Here is a 17825-nt window from a genome sequence, read left to right as displayed (position 1 = left end):
CCCGCGGATGCCCCTCAACCCATCCCGATCTTTGAGGGGTGGGGGGGCCTGGGCCAAGCACCCATGGGGGCCAGAGCTGCTGGAGGCCACCCTGTTGGAGCGCGAGGAGGAATAATGGGATTTAAATTCATGGACATGCTTCAAATGATGGGGGAGAAGACACTGCCAGAAATTCAAGCCTCTGAGTGATAAGAGAGTCAAGGAAATACCATATTTAAGGAAGATAATGACATGGACTGAACAAAAATGGAAGTGAACTTTTTAAAAATATACATCTTAAGAAGCACTTACCACCTTCCCTGGACGGATGGCCCATAATTTAACGAGAAGTTAGGAAACGAACTTTGTGGATGTTGGAGTATATATAATAGAGGAGTGTGATTTTTTATGTTTTTGGAAGTTGCTTTGCTAAGTTTGTAAGATCAAAGCCTCCCCAAGTTGGTTATATTAATGCTGGAGCTCTTAAAAATACCTTGCGGACAGCTATAAGTGGATTTATGATCTGTGACGCACTTTAAATCCGAGCCGCTGAAGGGAGGGGTTTGCCAATTGTGTTATTGAGCTAGATCTGATCCTATAGTTTGCATTGCTTGCATTGTATTAATTCTGACTGTATGGTTAGCCCCCCCCCCAATACCCCTGGGATGTCTTGCTTAAAATGCTCTCCTCTTTGCCTCTCTGTGTGCCAAAGTGGAACAGCAAAAAGAACAGGATGCCCAGCTTGCCATCAAGGCTAAGAGCTGGCCTTGTCTGGAACACAGAGAGGGGCTTATCAGTGGATGAGCTTGACGCTGGAAGCTGCTATCCTTGACGCATAGTCTTACTCAAGGCTGAGTGTGGATGCTACCGGGGCAGCATGAGTCAGCATGTGTTTATGCACAGGACCGGACACGGATCTTCCTTATATGTACTTGTGACCCCCTTGCGTGCGCACATTTACAGAGGAGGGGGAAGGAGCCCAAGAAGTGTATAAGAATGTTTGCAAATTTGTGTTTCTTACTCTTGTCGTGGAGCTGACCACCAAGAGTCTCTTATTAATAAGAAATTAAATTCTTTCTCTGAATTCAACCCTTGGAGTCTTGTTGACTGTCTCTGTCCTTGCCTGGGCGCAATTTAAGGACCCTTATCAGCTAATAAGGCTACACCGCCTAATTGGAGGAGGCAGAGGAGCAGCTAAAGGGTGGGGGAGCCATAAATCTGTCCCAAGAAGAATGCTAATATTTATATTTGGCCAAAACTCGCCTGGAAAAGCTGCATTTCTGCAATCGGTGGAATTATAGAGCAGAAGATGGGACACAACAAATGAGATCTTTAAGATGTTGTCTGCTTGTGTTTTGATTGTTGGAGCGGCCGGGAAAACATCCCAGTTTGTAAAAGAGGATTTATGGGGAGGACAGACTGGACAGAAAATCCACACAGGAAGAGTGACTTTGTGTTAAATCTCGCTTGATATTTATCTCAGAAGCTGTGACAAGAGGAAGACAATGATAAGGAAGAATTGTTGGGAAAGATCGGGATTATAATGGAGTACAAGGATAAGAATTTGGAAATTGGACTAGGATGGCAGGAAGTATTGTTATTCAGAATCCCCAGATTATGAAGCATGGGAAGTCAAAAAAATTATGATTTGGCATAATATTTGGTTTAATTGATATGTATTTGTATAATTTAGAATAATTGATATGATAAGATTGGTTTGTAATTGGAAAATTTAATAAAAATTATTTTTTTAAAAAAAAATATTATATTGAATTGGTTAGAAAAATTAAGAGATGGGTCCCCAAATCAGCCACTGGGTGAAACTTCCAATTAAGTGGGCACGGGTTGCAGCCCCAGTGTGATCCTTCATACAGTATGCTTATTCAGAAGCCAGCCCCATAGTGCTCAGTGGGGCTTAGTCCCTTGTGATTGCATTTAAGATTGCAGCCTAAGAAGGATAGATTTCAGTCTTAAAACTGGTAACAGAGAAAAGGGAAAAAGACAAAGATGTAGCAGTATTTATTTCCATACAAATCATTACAAAACTTCCATCCTTGCTGGTTTGTTGTGCAGTTCTTTACTTGGCAGTCAGCACATGCGAGTCAAGATGCTACTACAAACATTTCACCGGACCTGGCACAATAAATTTGGACCAAACTTAGCCAAAGGAAGAATGACTGAAAGAGTTGCTGGCCAGTGTCAGATACCTCAGCCCACAGAGGTTCAACACGGAACTTCAAATCCAAACAAATGCCATCTTCAGAGTACAATAAGGTGGGTCATAAAAATAAAATAAAATTCAAAGCTGTTTCCTCCCTCTCAGGCGTATGGTATAAACATAGTCAAATTTCAAATTTGGGAGAAATCGGTTAATATTTAGACCCTGCTCCTACAGATTGACATTTTGCCTCACTACGAGTGATAAAAACATAGGAATTTGACTCCTTTAATTCTCAGTATGTTAAATTGTGAACTAATCAACATACATTTTAGGTTTTATGTAGAGCAATAATAGTTGCATACTATTATTTTCTGCAATATTTATTTAAGAGAAAACATGTTGATAATTTACATGAAAAACCAATGGTTTTGAAAAAATGATATGGAACAGTTAAGCAAACGGTGTACTCAACAAGTAAATGCCACTCATATTATGTGTTGCGTCAAAACATCACATTAGACTTAATTACTTGGTATAAATTGTACTAAATGCTTACATTTTGTGTAATTAATAAAATGATGCCTTATGCAATATATACATTGTACATGTACACCATCTTATATCATGCTAAAAAATATGCTTTTATGCATGACACTAAACGTCTATTTTGGTGCAAAGTCCTTCTTTGTCTCTTGTTTTGGGAATTTAGAGCGATTGTTCATTGTTGTTTTGATGGTAGCATCACGTCTTTTCTCTCCAATAACTATCCTAGATGCTCTAGTCATCTCCTTCACTGCACGTGAAGCATTTGTATTCAACAACACTGGGCAGTAATTTCCCAATAGGCCCTGAAAAGGTGTTAGCCCCAGATGTGGGTCCATCTAGTTCAATGATGAGATGTCGTAGAGGCAGTTCATTGGCATGAAGGAGGCAAATATTCCATTGCAATGGCCGGCCAATGTCTATTTCAATAAGATGCTTAATTCCTCCCTGGGCACCTATGTTTGTGTTTGTCCCATCACAAACGACTGCTGAAAGTTGACTCACCAATCCATTAACCATTCCAAAATTCAAGTGCCATTTGCAAATGGTTGAACGTGCAGTAAAGGAGCATCTACAGTGGAACCTCGGTTTATGAACACCTCGGTTTACGAATTTTCCGTTTACGAACGCCGCGGACCCATCTGGAACGGATGAATTCACTTTCCATTACTTTCAATGGGAAAGTTCGCTTCAGTTTATGAATGCTTCAGTTTATGAACAGACTTCCGGAACCAATTACACCCATGCTTCGGGTTAAGTACGCTTCAGGTTGCGTACTCCGTGGACCCATCTGGAACGGATGAATCCACTTTCCATTACTTTCAATGGGAAAGTTCGCTTCAGTTTATGAACGCTTCAGTTTATGAACAGACTTCCGGAACCAATTGTGTTCATAAACAGAGATACCACTGTAGTTCAAATTTCAATCTGTAGGAGCAGGGTCTAAATATTAACCGATTTGTCCCAACTTTGAAATTTGACTATGTTTATACCATACGCCTGAGATAAAATCAAGGGAGGAAACATTTCTGGGGAAAAAAATATGACCCACCCTAGTGTGCAATGCATTTTAAAGGTCTATGTCCTTTATCACGTCCTGCCTATGGGCTTCCCACAGGCAGCTGATAGATCACTGTGCAAAACAGATGCTTGACCCGTCTTGGACTCATCCAGCAGGGCTGTCTTCTTCAGTCTTTTTAGAGGAAGTCTTGTGGAGCCAATTGGCCATAAACGAATAGTGCTGTTCAAGCTGGAGGAGAAAATGATCTTGGCCAAATGAAATTCCTGATTGTCCATGCTGATCGTGCTTCTTGTCTGCAAATGTAGTCAAAGCAGCCGCACTCTAAATTATCCAAGTGTATGATTGTCAGTGAGAAGCCATTAGACACAACAGTCAATGATTTGGTCCTAGGGCAGTGATGGGCAACCTTTTGAGCTTGGCTTGGTGTGTCAAAATTCGCCAAAAAACCAAGCATAACTCGGGTGGTGTGTCACTTCGAGAAAAAAACCATAATTTTGTGATATTTATAGTTTAAATAACAAAAATGTATAATTGTAATATATAACTATATTTAACAAACCAAAAACTAATTATTTAACCAAACCAAACCAAACCCCCCTTATTTATCACAAAGTGCCCAGAGTTGTTGAGCTTTTTGGGGGGAGCTGCTGACCAAAGTTTTTGAAGTTTTTTGGGGGGTGCCCCAAAGTTGCTGGGCTTTTGGGGGGGGGAGAACAGAAATAAATGATGAAAATACCTTCGCTGGAACTAACACACAGCACCAAGATAGTCTGCCAAAGCGCAAGAAAAACCCAGCACAGAACGGGTTAAAAATTAACGCTGTTACACCCAATCATATTCTGCCAAAGCGACAGGAAAAAACAGCACCAATCTCTGGCTACCAGCAGCAACAACAAGGATCCGGGTTTTAACAGAAGGGTTTTAACAGTGGAGACAAGCTGGAGCGTGAGGAGGAGTGGGAGAACAAATGGGGGGGGGGACAAGAACAGCAGCGCGAATGGGCCAATGGGGCACGTGCCAGCAGAGAGGGCTCTGCGTGTCTAATAATAATAATAATAATAATAATAATAATAATAATAATAAATATTATTTATTACTTATACCCCGCCCATCTGGCTCGGTTTCCCCAGCCACTCTGGGCGGCTTCCAACAGAAACATTAAAATACACTAATTTCTTAAACATTAAAAGCGTGTCTTAGGTTCGCCATCACTGTCCTAGGGGAAGCTGCAAGTGTTTGCATTTTGCCATTATTTCTTTGCTGCAGGCCTTTGCATTGTATGCAACTCTTCATCAATCCAAGTGATCACTCCTAATGCAAAGCTTTGTGTGAACAGAAAGCTTGAATACTACTTTTATCAACCCAAACAGGTGACCAATAGAAAAAAACAGAGAGAGGAGCACACCTGACTATCTGGGCAGTCTAAATGAACCCCCAGACAAAAAGTAGCTACTCTTTAGCAGTGATGGCGAACCTATGACACGCGTGTCAGCACTGACACACGTAGCCATTTTCGGTGACACGTGGCTGCATGCCAAGAAGGACGCATCTCTTGTGGATTTCCGGGGAGGCAAAATGGCCATCGGCACGCTGCCGCGGAGCTATTGGAAATGGACAGTGTGTCTGCGCTCCCTGACCGGCTTCCGAGCCGCCAGGATCGCCACCGCCACTGTGCAAACACCCGGGGAGCCCAGAGCAGCAACCAGGGAGCCGCCAAACCCCCCTCAACGCCCCCCACCAGGCCAAAGCTAAGGGGTCCCGAGGCCTGAGACCACCTAACTCGAGGTGTGCCGGCACCACGGAGAGGGAGAAGGAAGGCCCCGGCGTCGCCGCTGGAACCGCTGCCGATACCACCGCCATGCTGTCGCTCTGGAGGGGGGATCGCCGGGGGTGCCCAGTGCGTCAAGTGGGGAGCCGCCGGACCCCCCCAGCAACCCCACTGGGCAAAGGAGGAGAGCATCTGGCCAGTGACGAGGCAAAGCCCCAGGGCCTGGAGGCCTAGAGCGGCCAACCCCGCGACACACCGGAGCTCTGGAGGAGGGAATCCACGACCTCGCTACGGCCACCCCAGCATGAGTACTGTCTCCCTGTTGCCACGCCGCCACACAAGCATAGCCGATTGAGGGGACAGGTGGGCTGAAGAGGGCCACGAGGAGGCACAGGCCCAACTCGAGCCCACCTCCCCAGTGGCAGACCTGTTGGAGGAAGGCCTGAGCCCAGAGTCCCACTGGGAAAGACCTCTGGGTTTTGCCTTATTTTCCCCCTTTTTAAATATATTTTTAAATTTTTTTATAAAAAAAACTTTGATAATTCCCCCCTCCCCTTTTCCCTTTTTTTTTTAAGGGGAACACCTTTTTTTACTTTTTTTTTTTTGGAGTGACACACCACCCAAGTTATGCTTGGTTTTTTGGCGAATTTTGAAACACCAAGCTCAAAAGGTTGCCCATCACTGATGGTTCTGTAAGGCTAGGAAACAGTTGTGTATACAACACAGAAGAGGCAGCAACTTTGTGGTAAACCATGGTGATTTGTATCATGGCCGTACCCAGCGCGGGGCAGGGGGGCAGCTGCCTCCCCTAGAAGCAAAAAAAATATAATAAAGTGAAGATCAGGCGGCTCCTCAAAAAGCACAAGGCCGCAGCCACAGCCGCGGTGTCATCGGGCCCACTGGCAGGGCCGTCCTTCCTATTGGAGGCCCCAGCAGGGGCGCATCAAAGGCTCCATGCCCGGCCTGCGTCGGCTCAGCGGCACCCGATCGGCCTCCACAGGCAACAGCACCGTCGTGGTCATGGTCTGCCTGCCAGCGAGCGCCGCTGCCCCATTAGCAGGTGGCCATGGGGCCCTCCGTGGTGCTGCGCTCTGCACCTGCAGCCAGCTCCAAGAGCAGCCTGTTCCCTGCCCGGAACTCACGGTGCCCGCCTCGCCCTGACTTGTGTTTGTGTCTCCTCAAGCCCCACCTTTCCACTCCACCCCCAGGGGAGGAGAGCCGACCCGGGACCATGGAAGCCTGGAGGGTCGCGCCCGCCGAGTCCCCTGCCTTGAGCAGCTCGCTGGAAAGCGGCGCCGGCTTTTCGTGCTTGCGCAGGCTGGGTTTCAGATTTATGGCTGCTTGTGACTGAGGTGCAAGCCGTACTTCAGGGATAGAGAGTCTCGGGCGGGCCCGGAGCTTTCCCCAACCTACAACCCCTCTGCCCAGGCCACACCCCTCCTCACCAGCGCCGTTTCATATCCTCTTCGGTGTTGTTTTTTCCCCTTGCACTTTCAACTTTGACAATGCCTCTTTGCTCCTCTGGATGGAGGACTGGGGTGCCATCAGCGGTATACATTTAAAGCTGTATGCCCTTAAATAATTCCGCCCCCCCCAAAAAAAATAATCCTGGGGACTATAGATTATGAGTGGTGAGGGAGGTGTCATCGGGCCCACGGACCCTGTAGCCCTACCCACGTTCCCACTTCGTGGGCCCTCCCCTCCTGTGCATTGGCCCCACCCATGGCTTGCCCCCCCCCCCTAGTTTTGATCCTGGGTACGCCCCTGTCAGGATGCCCTCAAGCCCATCATCCAAGTCATTGATGAAGATGTTGAATAAGACTGGGCCCAAGACAGAACCCTGCGGCAACCCACTAGTCAATAGTCTCCAGGATGATGAGTAGAGTTGGCTCTGCCTATCATTAGCTCTGGTTCGCCCTTCTATTGGGCTCCCTCTCTTTTGCCCACCAGGGCACCAGGCACCACTGGACTGAGCTGAGGCCACCTCTGGTTTCTCCATTTTACCTCCCTCCCTCTCGAGGGGCTGGGCTCAGGGGTGCCAACTTGAATAAAATAGGGGGGGGGCAGGTAAGTTCTGTCCTGCATAATTGATCACAAGATGCAGTGCGCACAACACACCATTTGAATGGCAATGCCCACCAACTTTGGCGCTCCAGCACCATCAAATGTTTTCTTGGGAGGATTGAAGAGACCTCGGCCCCTAGGAGTTGGCTCCTACCGTATGGCTGGGCTCATTTTGGCCAGCTGATGCAAGCTTAATAAAAACTAAGCAAAACACAAACCCGCTTCTCAAGTAAACAGCAGACTAGCGGCACATGGCTTGCCTCCCTGGAATAAAAAACAAAATCTTTGATCTGTTCCACTCCATGCCACTCTTCTTTCCAGCTCCTCTTGGGTCTATTTGCAGGATGTTCTGTTAGTAATGCAAAGAGTTGGCACAGGGATAAGGTGAGCTAGCAGGCTTGTGGGGGTGGGGGGAAGAGGAGCCATAGCAGGTGGTTGAGCAAATCCGACGGTTTTGGTTTCTCACAATGTCTCATTATTTCCAATCTCCAGTTCTCCACGTTTCAACATTTGCCTTGCAGTTTTTTTTGGTAAAAGTAAAAAGTCCCTATTAAAAAGTTAGCAGCATTTCCGTTCCCCTCCCAACCCCCACAACCCACTTCTCCCTCCCACAAGGGAGTGCTGTCCTTCACCCTCTCAAAAAGGTTGCCCATCCCTGTTACAAAAGGGCTGGGTAAAATTCATGGTCTTGCCCACAGCTCTTCACTGTGACAGCTGAGAACCGAACCTCCATGTACAAAGGAAGTCTACCTCTGTATACCTGCTCTGAGCAGGAGGCAAAACACAGTGGAGGGCTGCCTTTCTTGCAAGATTCTCGGAAGTACCTTTTTGGCAGATACCAGGTGCCAAGCTCTCATCCTGATCCGACAGGGGTCGTTTTGTGTGCTAATACAGGCCCTCTGGTGGGGTTTCAAACCATGAGGTTTCTTGGCAGCAACGGGCTGTGAGCTCCAGTGTTTAAGGAGTGTGGGGGGGGGGGAGCATCCAAGTCATCCAAAGCATCATGCCCAAGGGCATTGTGGGAAATTTAAAACAGCAGCTGAGCGGCCTGGCGGCCTGGCACAAGGAAGGCATGGGGCTAGGAGCAACGGTGGCCCTTGAGCCACCTTCGAGGACATCTCTTTCCCTCCTCCTGTTGTGGAAAGGGCTGCGTGCCCCAGAAGCTCCTCCCGACTGCCCCGCAGGTCCATGGGTTTGGCACTTGTGTGGTTTCTCCTCCGCCCCACCCCACGGGGAGCTTCAGTCCCAGTTCGGGTAGGAGAAGGTGATGTTGTAGAGACTTGCCCACTTGGCAAAGACCCGCTTCTCAGTGATGAACCGGTGGTGGTGCCCCTTTCGGCTTTGCTCGTTGTGGATGTAGGTGGCACATTCATCCGGACCCTTCGGCTCATAGTAGTGGTAGGGCAACTTGTGGGGCGGAGGCTTCCTGCTGTTGGGAAGAGGAACCGGGGAGGGGGGGGGAGGTTCGGTGAGCAGGGAGCGGTGCAGAGAAGCAGAGGCAGAGATAGAGACAGCCCTGGGGCAACCTCTCCTCCCCTCCCCCCAAAAAACCTGACAACGAGCATGCAGAGTGCAGAACTTACATGCAATACTCGGGAGGGACCATTCCATAGACGTGGATCTTGTCACACAGCTCAACGGCAATCACCATTGTGAACCAGCCGGTGCTCAGCCATGACCGTGACGTCACTCTGCAAAAGCAGGGAGAAACAAAAGGAGGGGTTTTTTCCCCAAAGGAAAGGGAATCCCAACACAACAATTCTTGGGCAAGGTGATTGAGCAAGTGGTTGCTGAACAACTCCAAGCACGCCTTGAAGAAGCGGACCATTTGGATCCCTTCCAGTTGGGATTCAGGCCTCATCATGGGACTGAAACTGCCTTGGTCGCACTGGTCGATGATCTCCGGCGGGCTAGAGACAAAGGTGAGAGCTGTTTCCTAGTTCTGCTGGATCTCTCAGTGGCTTTTGACACCATCGACCATAACATACTTCTGGACCGTCTAGAGGGGGTGGGAGCTAGGGGCACTGTTATACAGTGGTTCCGCTCCTTCCTCCTGGGCCGTGTTCAGAAAGTGGTGGTGGGGGAGGAGTGTTCAGACCCCTGGCCTCTCACTTGTGGGGTGCCTCAGGGCTCTGTGCTCACCCCCATGCTTTTGAACATCTATATGAAGCCGCTGGGAGAGATCATCAGGGGGTTTGGGCTGGGTGTTCATCAGTATGCGGATGATACCCAGCTCTACCGCTCTTTCAAATCAGAACCAGTGAAGGCGGTGAAGGTCCTGTGTGAGTGTCTGGAGGCGGTTGGAGGATGGATAGCGGCTAACAGATTGAGGTTGAATCCTGACAAGACAGAAGTACTGTTTGTGGGGGACAGGAGGCGGGCAGGTGTGGAGGATTCCCTGGTCCTGAATGGGGTAACTGTGCCGCTGAAAGACCAGGTGCGCAGCCTGGGAGTCATTTTGAACTCACAGCTGTCTATGGAGGCGCAGGTCAATTCTGTGTCCAGGGCAGCTGTCTATCAGCTCCATCTGGTACGCAGGCTGAGACCCTACCTGCCCGCAGACTGTCTCGCCAGAGTGGTGCATGCTCTAGTTATCTCCCACTTGGACTACTGCAATGCGCTCTATGTGGGGCTACCTTTGAAGGTGACCCGGAAACTACAATTAACTCAGAATGCGGCAGCTAGACTGGTGACTGGGAGCGGCTGCCGAGACCACATAACAGCTGCTCTCCAAGGCTTCAGGTTCAGAGACATTGGACTAAAGTACCCCAGCTTTTTCTCCAAAGAGCTCAGAGCAGCCCCCACCACACACATTATTATTATTTTTGACTGGGAGCGGCCGCCGAGACCACATAGCACCGGTCTTGAAAGGCCTACATTGGCTCCCAGTACGTTTCCGAGCACAATTCAAAGTGTTGGTGCTGACCTTTAAAGCCCTAAACAGCCTTGGTCCAGTATACCTGAAGGAGCGTCTCCACCCCAATTGTTTAGCCCAGACACTGAGATCCAGCGCCGAGGGCCTTCTGGCGGTTCCCTCACTGTGAGAAGCAAAGCTACAGGGAACCAGGCAGAGGGCCTTCTCGGTAGTGGCACCCGCCCTGTGGAACACCCTCCCATCAGAGGTCAGAGAGATAAACAACTACCTGACATTTAGAAAATACCTAAAGGCAGCCTTATTTTTAATCTGTGATATTTGATGTATTTTAATGTTTGTTGGAAGCCGCCCAGAGTGGCAGGGGAAGCCCAGCCAGATGGGCGGGGTATAAATAATTATTATTATTATTATTATTATTATTATTATTATTATTATTATTATAACTTGTGAGTGATTGGTATAGATTAGATGCTGACCTGCAACGAAATGTTGCAGTGTGGAATTCTCCACGTTGAGGATTCCAATCCCTCTATTCCATTTCACATCAATTTTTCATTCCACACACCCCATACTCCACGTTCTTTTATCGCTCAGCACACACTCAACCCTCATTAGGCTGGTTTTGTTTTTGTTTGTTTTTTGGTGGGAGGTGCCTGCCCCTCTCTCTGCCGATCCAATGGGGTCCCAGGCATCCACACAGGGCCCGTGTCCCTTTCGGAGATAAGACACGGCAGAGACCATATTGGCAGAATTGGAATGATATTTGTAAAAGAAAAATAACGGTAGTTAAGGAAGGAAAGAAGAACGTAGACAGAAAGAAGACGACGTAGTAATAAAAACCTGTGGAAAAAATAAGGATAGAAGAAATCAGGAACAATGAAAAGGATTGGAAGTCTCATATGTTTAATCTGATGTAACATTTTGGATAGGTTTTCATTTTTTAGCTGTCTTTTTTCCCTATATTCTTATGCGTATGAGTTAAAATGTATGTGAATTTTTTAAAATATATTTTTGTCCCTTTGTGTACTTTTAAATAATCTTCAATAAAGAATATATTTTTAAAGAAAGAAAGAAAGAAATGTGGTTTATTCTCCTATTTATACCCTCAGTCTGCATGGAGGGAGTCCAGATCTTATAGCATAGTTCTTTCAAGAGGCAGCAGGGCCATAGCTGCCAAGTACCCCGTTTTCCCCGGGAAATCCCCGTTTTTTCATACCGTTTCCCGACGGTCCCCCGTATCACTTTGTCTCCCATTATTCTCCCTTATATTCTCCTGCCGGCGGCCATTTCCCCCCCTGCTTTGCCCATCTATGGGCACTGAAAATGGCGCCGCAAGTCGCGTCTACGCATGTCCGGAAGTGCGTAGACGCGACTTCCGGTGTCGGTGTCGGCCATTTTTTGTGCCCATAGATGGGCAAAGCGACACCAGAAGTTGCGTCTACGCACGTCTGGATATGCGTAGACGCGACTTCCGGTGTCGTCGTTGGCCATTTTTGGTGCCCATAGATGGGCAAAGCGACACCGGAAGTCGCGTCTACGCACTTCTGGATATGCATAGACGCGACTTCCGGTGTCACGCGGCTGCCGGTCCCACATTCTGCAGTCCAGGACTTGGCAGGTATGAGCAGGGCAGGCAACCTGCCCAAGATGGATCTCAGCTCCTCTTCATCCTTCTCCTTCCTGGCAAGGAAGCTTCGCGCAGGGAGCGCAAGCCTGGGGCCGCCTCCACTGCGCCTGTCAGCTGTAGCCTGTAGAGCAGCTTCAGGTCGCTCTCCGGAGGCACGTGTGTGCCTCGGGAGAGTGGCCTGAAGCCGCTCAGCACCGGGCGGCGGGGGGGCGGGCAGGCTGGCCAGCGCCCCCTCCATTCTGGCACCCTAGGCAGCTGCCTAGGTCACCTGAATGGACGCACTGGCCCTGTGTGCGGGGCCAGCTCAGCGCAGCCTCAGGCAGAAAGGGCTGGTGGGAGAGGCGGCCCGTGGAAATCGAGGGGGGGGCTTTCCCAAAAATTAGCTCGCGTAGGACGGAGAGATGCCACACGTAGGTGTTTGCTATCGGGTTGCTGACGCGGACACAATCTCCTGCATGTCTACTCAAAAGTCAGACCCACAATTTTTTTAAAAATCAAACCCGGGTTCAAGTATTTCTACTCAGAAGTAAGTCTCACTGAGTCCAATGGGACTTACTCCCAGGAAAGTGAGAGAAGGGCCGGCTTACAGTGCACTCCTATATATGCCTACTCATATATACTCATGTTTGAAATATGATTGGCTGGGGGGGGGGCGCCAGAAGGTGATCTCGCCTAGGGCGCAAAAAACCCTAGCACCGGCCCTGCCTGCAGACACCTCCCTCTTGTAAGTTAAAAGGAAAAGATACAACCATCTTATCTTTCCTCCTTCCCCACAGCAAGAGGATCTGCACAAAGTAGGCCGGGGGGGACAATTGCAGGTGAATTTACCTGTCCTTCCCTGTCTCCTTTTTGAACAAGTCATCAAACTGTTTCATGCGACTGGGGGAAGCTACAAAGGCTGTCATGTTGGGGAACGACCCGCTGACCCGCTGGATGACCTTCAGCAAGCTCTTCTGCATCCTGACCGGTGGCCCCCAAAAGATCAAGACGGTGTCCGGAGTCTTGTTGACAAACTCCTGTGGTCTCTTCAGGACCCGGAAGATACTCGAATGGGCCACCACCCTAAAGGTCGTCTTGTTGCCAACATCCACTTCGTAGGCTGTCGTGGGAGCATCATTCATGCGGATTGTGCACTCCGACTGGTCAATTGCTGCCCCCAGCTTGCTCCCCAGCAGGTGACTGGAACTGGTGACGATCACGCATTGGCTGCAGTGATGATCCAAAGTCTGGGGGTTGGGGGTGGGGAAATAAGAGTAAGAGGTGATGTAGCAGAAGTTAATAATAATAATAATAATAGTAATAATAATAATAATAATAATAATTTATTATTTATACCCCGCCCATCTGGCCGGGTTCCCCCAGCCACTCTTGGCTGCTTCCAACAAAATATTAAAATACAGAAATCCATCAAACATTAAAAGCTTCCCTAAACAGGGCTGCCTTGAGATGCCTTCTAAAGGTCTGGTAATTGTTGTTCTCTTTGACCTCCGATGGGAGGGTGTTCCACAGGGTGGGTGCCACTACCGAGAAGGCCCTTTGTCTAGTTCCCTGTAGCTTTGCTTCTCGCAGTGAGGGAATTTAATGCGTTTCCCCAGCCACTCTGGGCGGCTTCCAACAGAAAAATGAAATAAAATAATCTATTAAACATTTAAAAGGTATAGGTAAAGGGCCCCTGACCATCAGGTCCAGTCGTGTCCGACTCTGGGATTGCGGCGCTCATCTCGCTCTATAGGCGTTTGTCCACAGACAGCTTCCGGGTCATGTGGCCAGCATGACAAAGCTGCTTCTGGCAAACCAGAGCAGCGCACGGAAACGCCGTTTACCTTCCCGCCGGAGCGGTCCCTATTTATCTTCTTGCACTTTGATGTGCTTTTGAACTGCTAGGTGGGCACAGCTGGGACCGAGCAACGGGAGCTCACCCTGTTGCAGGGATTTGAACTGCTGACCTTCTGATCAGCAAGCCCTAGACTCTGTGGTTTAACCCACAGCGCCACCTGGGTCCCTATTAAACATTAAAAGCCTCCCTAAACAGGGCTGCCTTCAGATGTCTTCTAAAAATTTGGTAGCTGTTTTTCTCTTTGACATCTGATGGGAGGGCGTTCCACAGGGCGGGCGCCACCACCGAGAAGGCCCTCTGCCTGGTTCCCTGCAACTTGGCTTCTCGCAACGAGGGAACCACCAGAAGGCCCTCGGTACTAACAGCTAACCTCTAAAACTCTATTTATAAGAAAAAACAATGGAGAACAAATCGGCAGAAGTTGAGAATCCATTTCCCATGGAGCAGCTTCAGAATCACTCCTCTGCCATTCTGCAACTGCTTGTTACCAACAGCTGCCAAGATAATTCTTAAAGGCAAGATTTCCTTACCCATTATTCCATCCTTCTGGTTTATAGAACCAGAGGGAAGGGTACTGTGGCTGGTGGCGTGCCAGAAATTATGGAATTTCTCAAGATCCCTCCCTGCCCACCAACGATCAATCTACAGCCACAAAGCCCACTGGGAGACCTTGGGCCAGTAACTCAGCCTAACTGACCTCACAGGGTTGTTGTTGTTGTGAGGATACCAGTAAAAAGGGGCTGAGGAAGTGTCTATAGCAGGCATCCCCAAACTTCGGCCCTCCAGATGTTTTGGACTACCCATCTTCCCCGACCACTGGTCCTCTTAGCTAGGGATCATGGGAGTTGTAGGCCAAAACATCTGGAGGGCCGCAGTTTAGGGATGCCTGGTCTATAGCATGCCTTGATGTGTTTTGGAGAAAGGAATTTTTGGTGATGTAAATGTAAATGTAAACAGAGGTAGGGAACCTATTTCTGAGGGCTGCACTCCCTTCTAGGCAGCCGCCCAAGGGACAAATGTCAGTGGTGGGCAGGACCAGAGGCAAAAGTGGGAGGGGCGGTGAATGTCAATTTTATCTTAGTTGCTTACACAGTCCTTTTTCTCCCAAGAGTTCAAGGACACTTTCTAGTTAGGCAGAAAACACCTGGGTGTGCAGCAGAGCCAATGGGGAGATAATAGAATCATAGAGTTGGAAGAGACCACGAGGGCCATCCAGTCCAACCCCCTGCCAAGCAGGAAACACCATCAAAGCATTCTTGACATATGGCTGTCAAGCCTCTGCTGAAAGACCTCCAAAGAAGGAGACTCCACCCCACTCCTTGGCAGCAAATTGCACTGCCCAACAGCTCTTACTGTCAGGAAGTTCTTCCTAATGTTGAGGTGGAATCTTCTTTCTTGTAGCTTGAATCCATTGCTCCGTGTCCGCTTCTCTGGAGCAGCAGAAAACAACCTTTCTCCCTCCTCCATATGACATCCTTTCATATATTTGAACATGGCTATCATATCACCCCTTAACCTTCTCTTCTCCAGGCTAAACATACCCAGCTCCCTAAGCCGGGCACCCCCAAACTTCGGCCCCCCAGATGTTTTGGACTCCAATTCCCATCTTCCCCAACCACTGGTCCTGTTAGCTAGGGATCATGGGAGTTGTAGGCCAAAACATCTGGAAGGCCGCAGTTTGGGGATGCCTGCCCTAAGCCGTTCCTCATAAGGCATCTTTTCCAGGCCGTTGACCATTTTGGTTGCCCTCTTCTGGACACGTTCCAGCCTTTCAGTATAGACAGAGGTTTACCTTTTTTGTATCATTGTAACCTGTTGCTTATATGATCACTTTGGGAACTATTTGATCAAAGGCAATAGTGTAAAGCTCACACAATAAATAAATAAAAATAGATTTGCTCCTCGGGCCCCTTGGTGTCAGATCTCTGGGCCTGAGATTGTCCCGGCCTGAGATTCCCCCCCTATGACCTGCAAAACAATGGCAGCGGAAAGTTCACATGCTTCCCATACCTTGTTTCCAGAGACTGGCAGGTACCCATTCTTCACCCCCCATTTCTTGAGGCTAGAAGGCAGCGGGGGCTTCACTTTCACCGCAGTGTAGTGGAAGACCTCACTCCTGCCGTTGTAGATGATTAGCAGCATAACCAGACCAAACAGAACCACAAAGACAACTGCGCGCTGGCCCTGCGGACACAAAGAGCAGACGAGGGGGCAAACAGTCAGAAGAGCCAGGTTGCTCTCCAGGGCATCTATTCACACAGGGCACATTTCTAGCTTGGCTACTACCCTGTTTCCCCTTTTTTAATACGTAGTCATAAAGTAAGCCATGGCAGGGTTTTGAAGCATTTGAGAGATATAAGACATACCCTGAAAATAAGCCATACTTCCACGCCACGGAAGCCAACCCCCACAGGCACCTCCACTCACAGAGTCACTCCATGCGGCTGGCACTGCAGGAGCGCGGTCGGCTGGGAAGCGGCACTCCAAGAGCGCCGCTTAAAAGCTGATCACGCTCCCACCTTGCTGGCTGCATCCCCGCGTTCCTTGCCTGTGTCCAAGTGTCTCTGCGTCCAGTTCCTGTGTCCAGTTCCCTGGGTCCAGTTCCCTGGGTTTGCGCTAATGTGCATGTGCCCCACGGACAGCCGTTGGGACTTGGAATGCAGAGACACTTGGAGCGCACGAGAGCAAGAGAGAGAGAGACAAGATGGTGGTGGCGGCAGCCGGATCCGCTCGAGCTTCTCCCTCCCTTCCCAGCCCTCAGGGCTACCTTTCCTGAGAGAGCAGAGAGAGCGCTGACAGCCATGGAAGCGTGTGGAGGGGAACGTCCACTTCCTACAAAGGGGCCTGGTTGCGAATGGAGCCTCGGGGACCGGAGTCCTCCCACCCTCCCCCCATCCTCCATACTTCCCCCGTCCTCTTCTTCTTCCTCCTCCCACAGACAGACCCCTCGAAATCCTGGCTTTTTCGTAGCGGGAGCTCCATCTTGGTCCGCCGCTTCTTCCTCCGCCTCCTCCTCACAACCCTCCCTGGCCCGAGTTTGTTTGCTTGCATTCCCGGCACGCCCCGAGGCCAAGCGCAGAGAGGGAGGAAAGGCCACGGCCCCACCACTCCTCTCATATATGTTCTAGCACCCGTTTATTTAACGGACTCAATGACACTAGTAAAAAAATAAGACATCCCACCGAAAGTAAGCCACCCTGTTTTTTGAGGGGGGAAAGGGTCTTTAAAAAGGGGAAACACGGTAGTAGCCTGCGTAAAAAGGGATTCTGGGACAGTAGTTGTTCGCAAGCAGAGCACGAGCCAAGAGCCTGACGGGGCAGCAAAATATGAAGGTTCCAAGTCATGGGAAGCGGGAGATCTGCTTGATCCTGGGTGCAGAGGGTCCAGGATACATCCACTCAGGGATGGCCTGTCCCACGTCACCACTTGAGGTAAAACAGAAAGGTGCTGCTTCCCCACAAGGCTGCCGCCAATGTCTTGTGAATTGGGGTTGAGCAGCAGCAGCAAGCCTTTGACTGTGTTGACCGCAGCAAACTATGGCAAGTTCTTAAAGAAATGGGAGTGCCTGATCACCTCATCTGCCTCCTGAGAAATCTCTATGTGGGACAAGAAGCTACAGTTAGAACTGGATATGGAACAACTGACTGTTTCAAAATTGGGAAAGGAGTACGACAAGGTTGTATATTGTCTCCCTGCTTATTTAACTTATATATTACAATTATACATTTTTGTTATTTAAACTATAAATATCTCGAAATTATGGGTTTTTTTCTCGAGGTGACACACCACCCGAGTTATGCTCGGTTTTTTGGCGAATTTTCACACACCAAGCTCAAAAGGTTGCCCATCATTGTACTAGAGCAACTTTCATCAACCGGTTTTGGACCACAGCTCTCAGCAAGCACAAATTTATGCAAAGCCTGCTTTTTGAAAGCAAACAAACAAACTTA

At 49.0% G+C, this 17825-nt stretch overlaps 1 protein-coding gene across 4 annotated transcripts in view; it reads right to left on the bottom strand.

The window, feature by feature from the left end:
• Positions 1 to 1982: 1982 nt before the first annotated feature.
• Positions 1983 to 17825, bottom strand: part of ST6GALNAC6 (ST6 N-acetylgalactosaminide alpha-2,6-sialyltransferase 6) — a 28555-nt gene continuing 12712 nt past the window's right edge. For 2 of the 4 annotated variants that reach the window (XM_035101500.3, XM_088665317.1), the window contains 4 exons: positions 15886 to 16059; positions 12867 to 13264; positions 9120 to 9227; positions 1983 to 8965 (listed from right to left, as the gene is read on the bottom strand). In XM_035101500.3, the coding sequence (XP_034957391.1) occupies positions 8776 to 8965; positions 9120 to 9227; positions 12867 to 13264; positions 15886 to 16059 (870 nt within the window). In that variant the 3' untranslated portion in view covers positions 1983 to 8775. The other 2 variants (XM_035101501.3, XM_035101502.3) reach the window with 2 other exon arrangements.

The sequence above is a fragment of the Zootoca vivipara genome, chromosome Z2, assembly GCF_965207765.1.
Source record: "Zootoca vivipara chromosome Z2, rZooViv2.hap1.1, whole genome shotgun sequence".
NCBI classification, from domain to species: Eukaryota; Metazoa; Chordata; class Lepidosauria; order Squamata; family Lacertidae; genus Zootoca; species Zootoca vivipara.
Note: the sequence above shows the minus strand (reverse complement) of the source record. Positions and strands in the feature narration are given on the sequence as shown.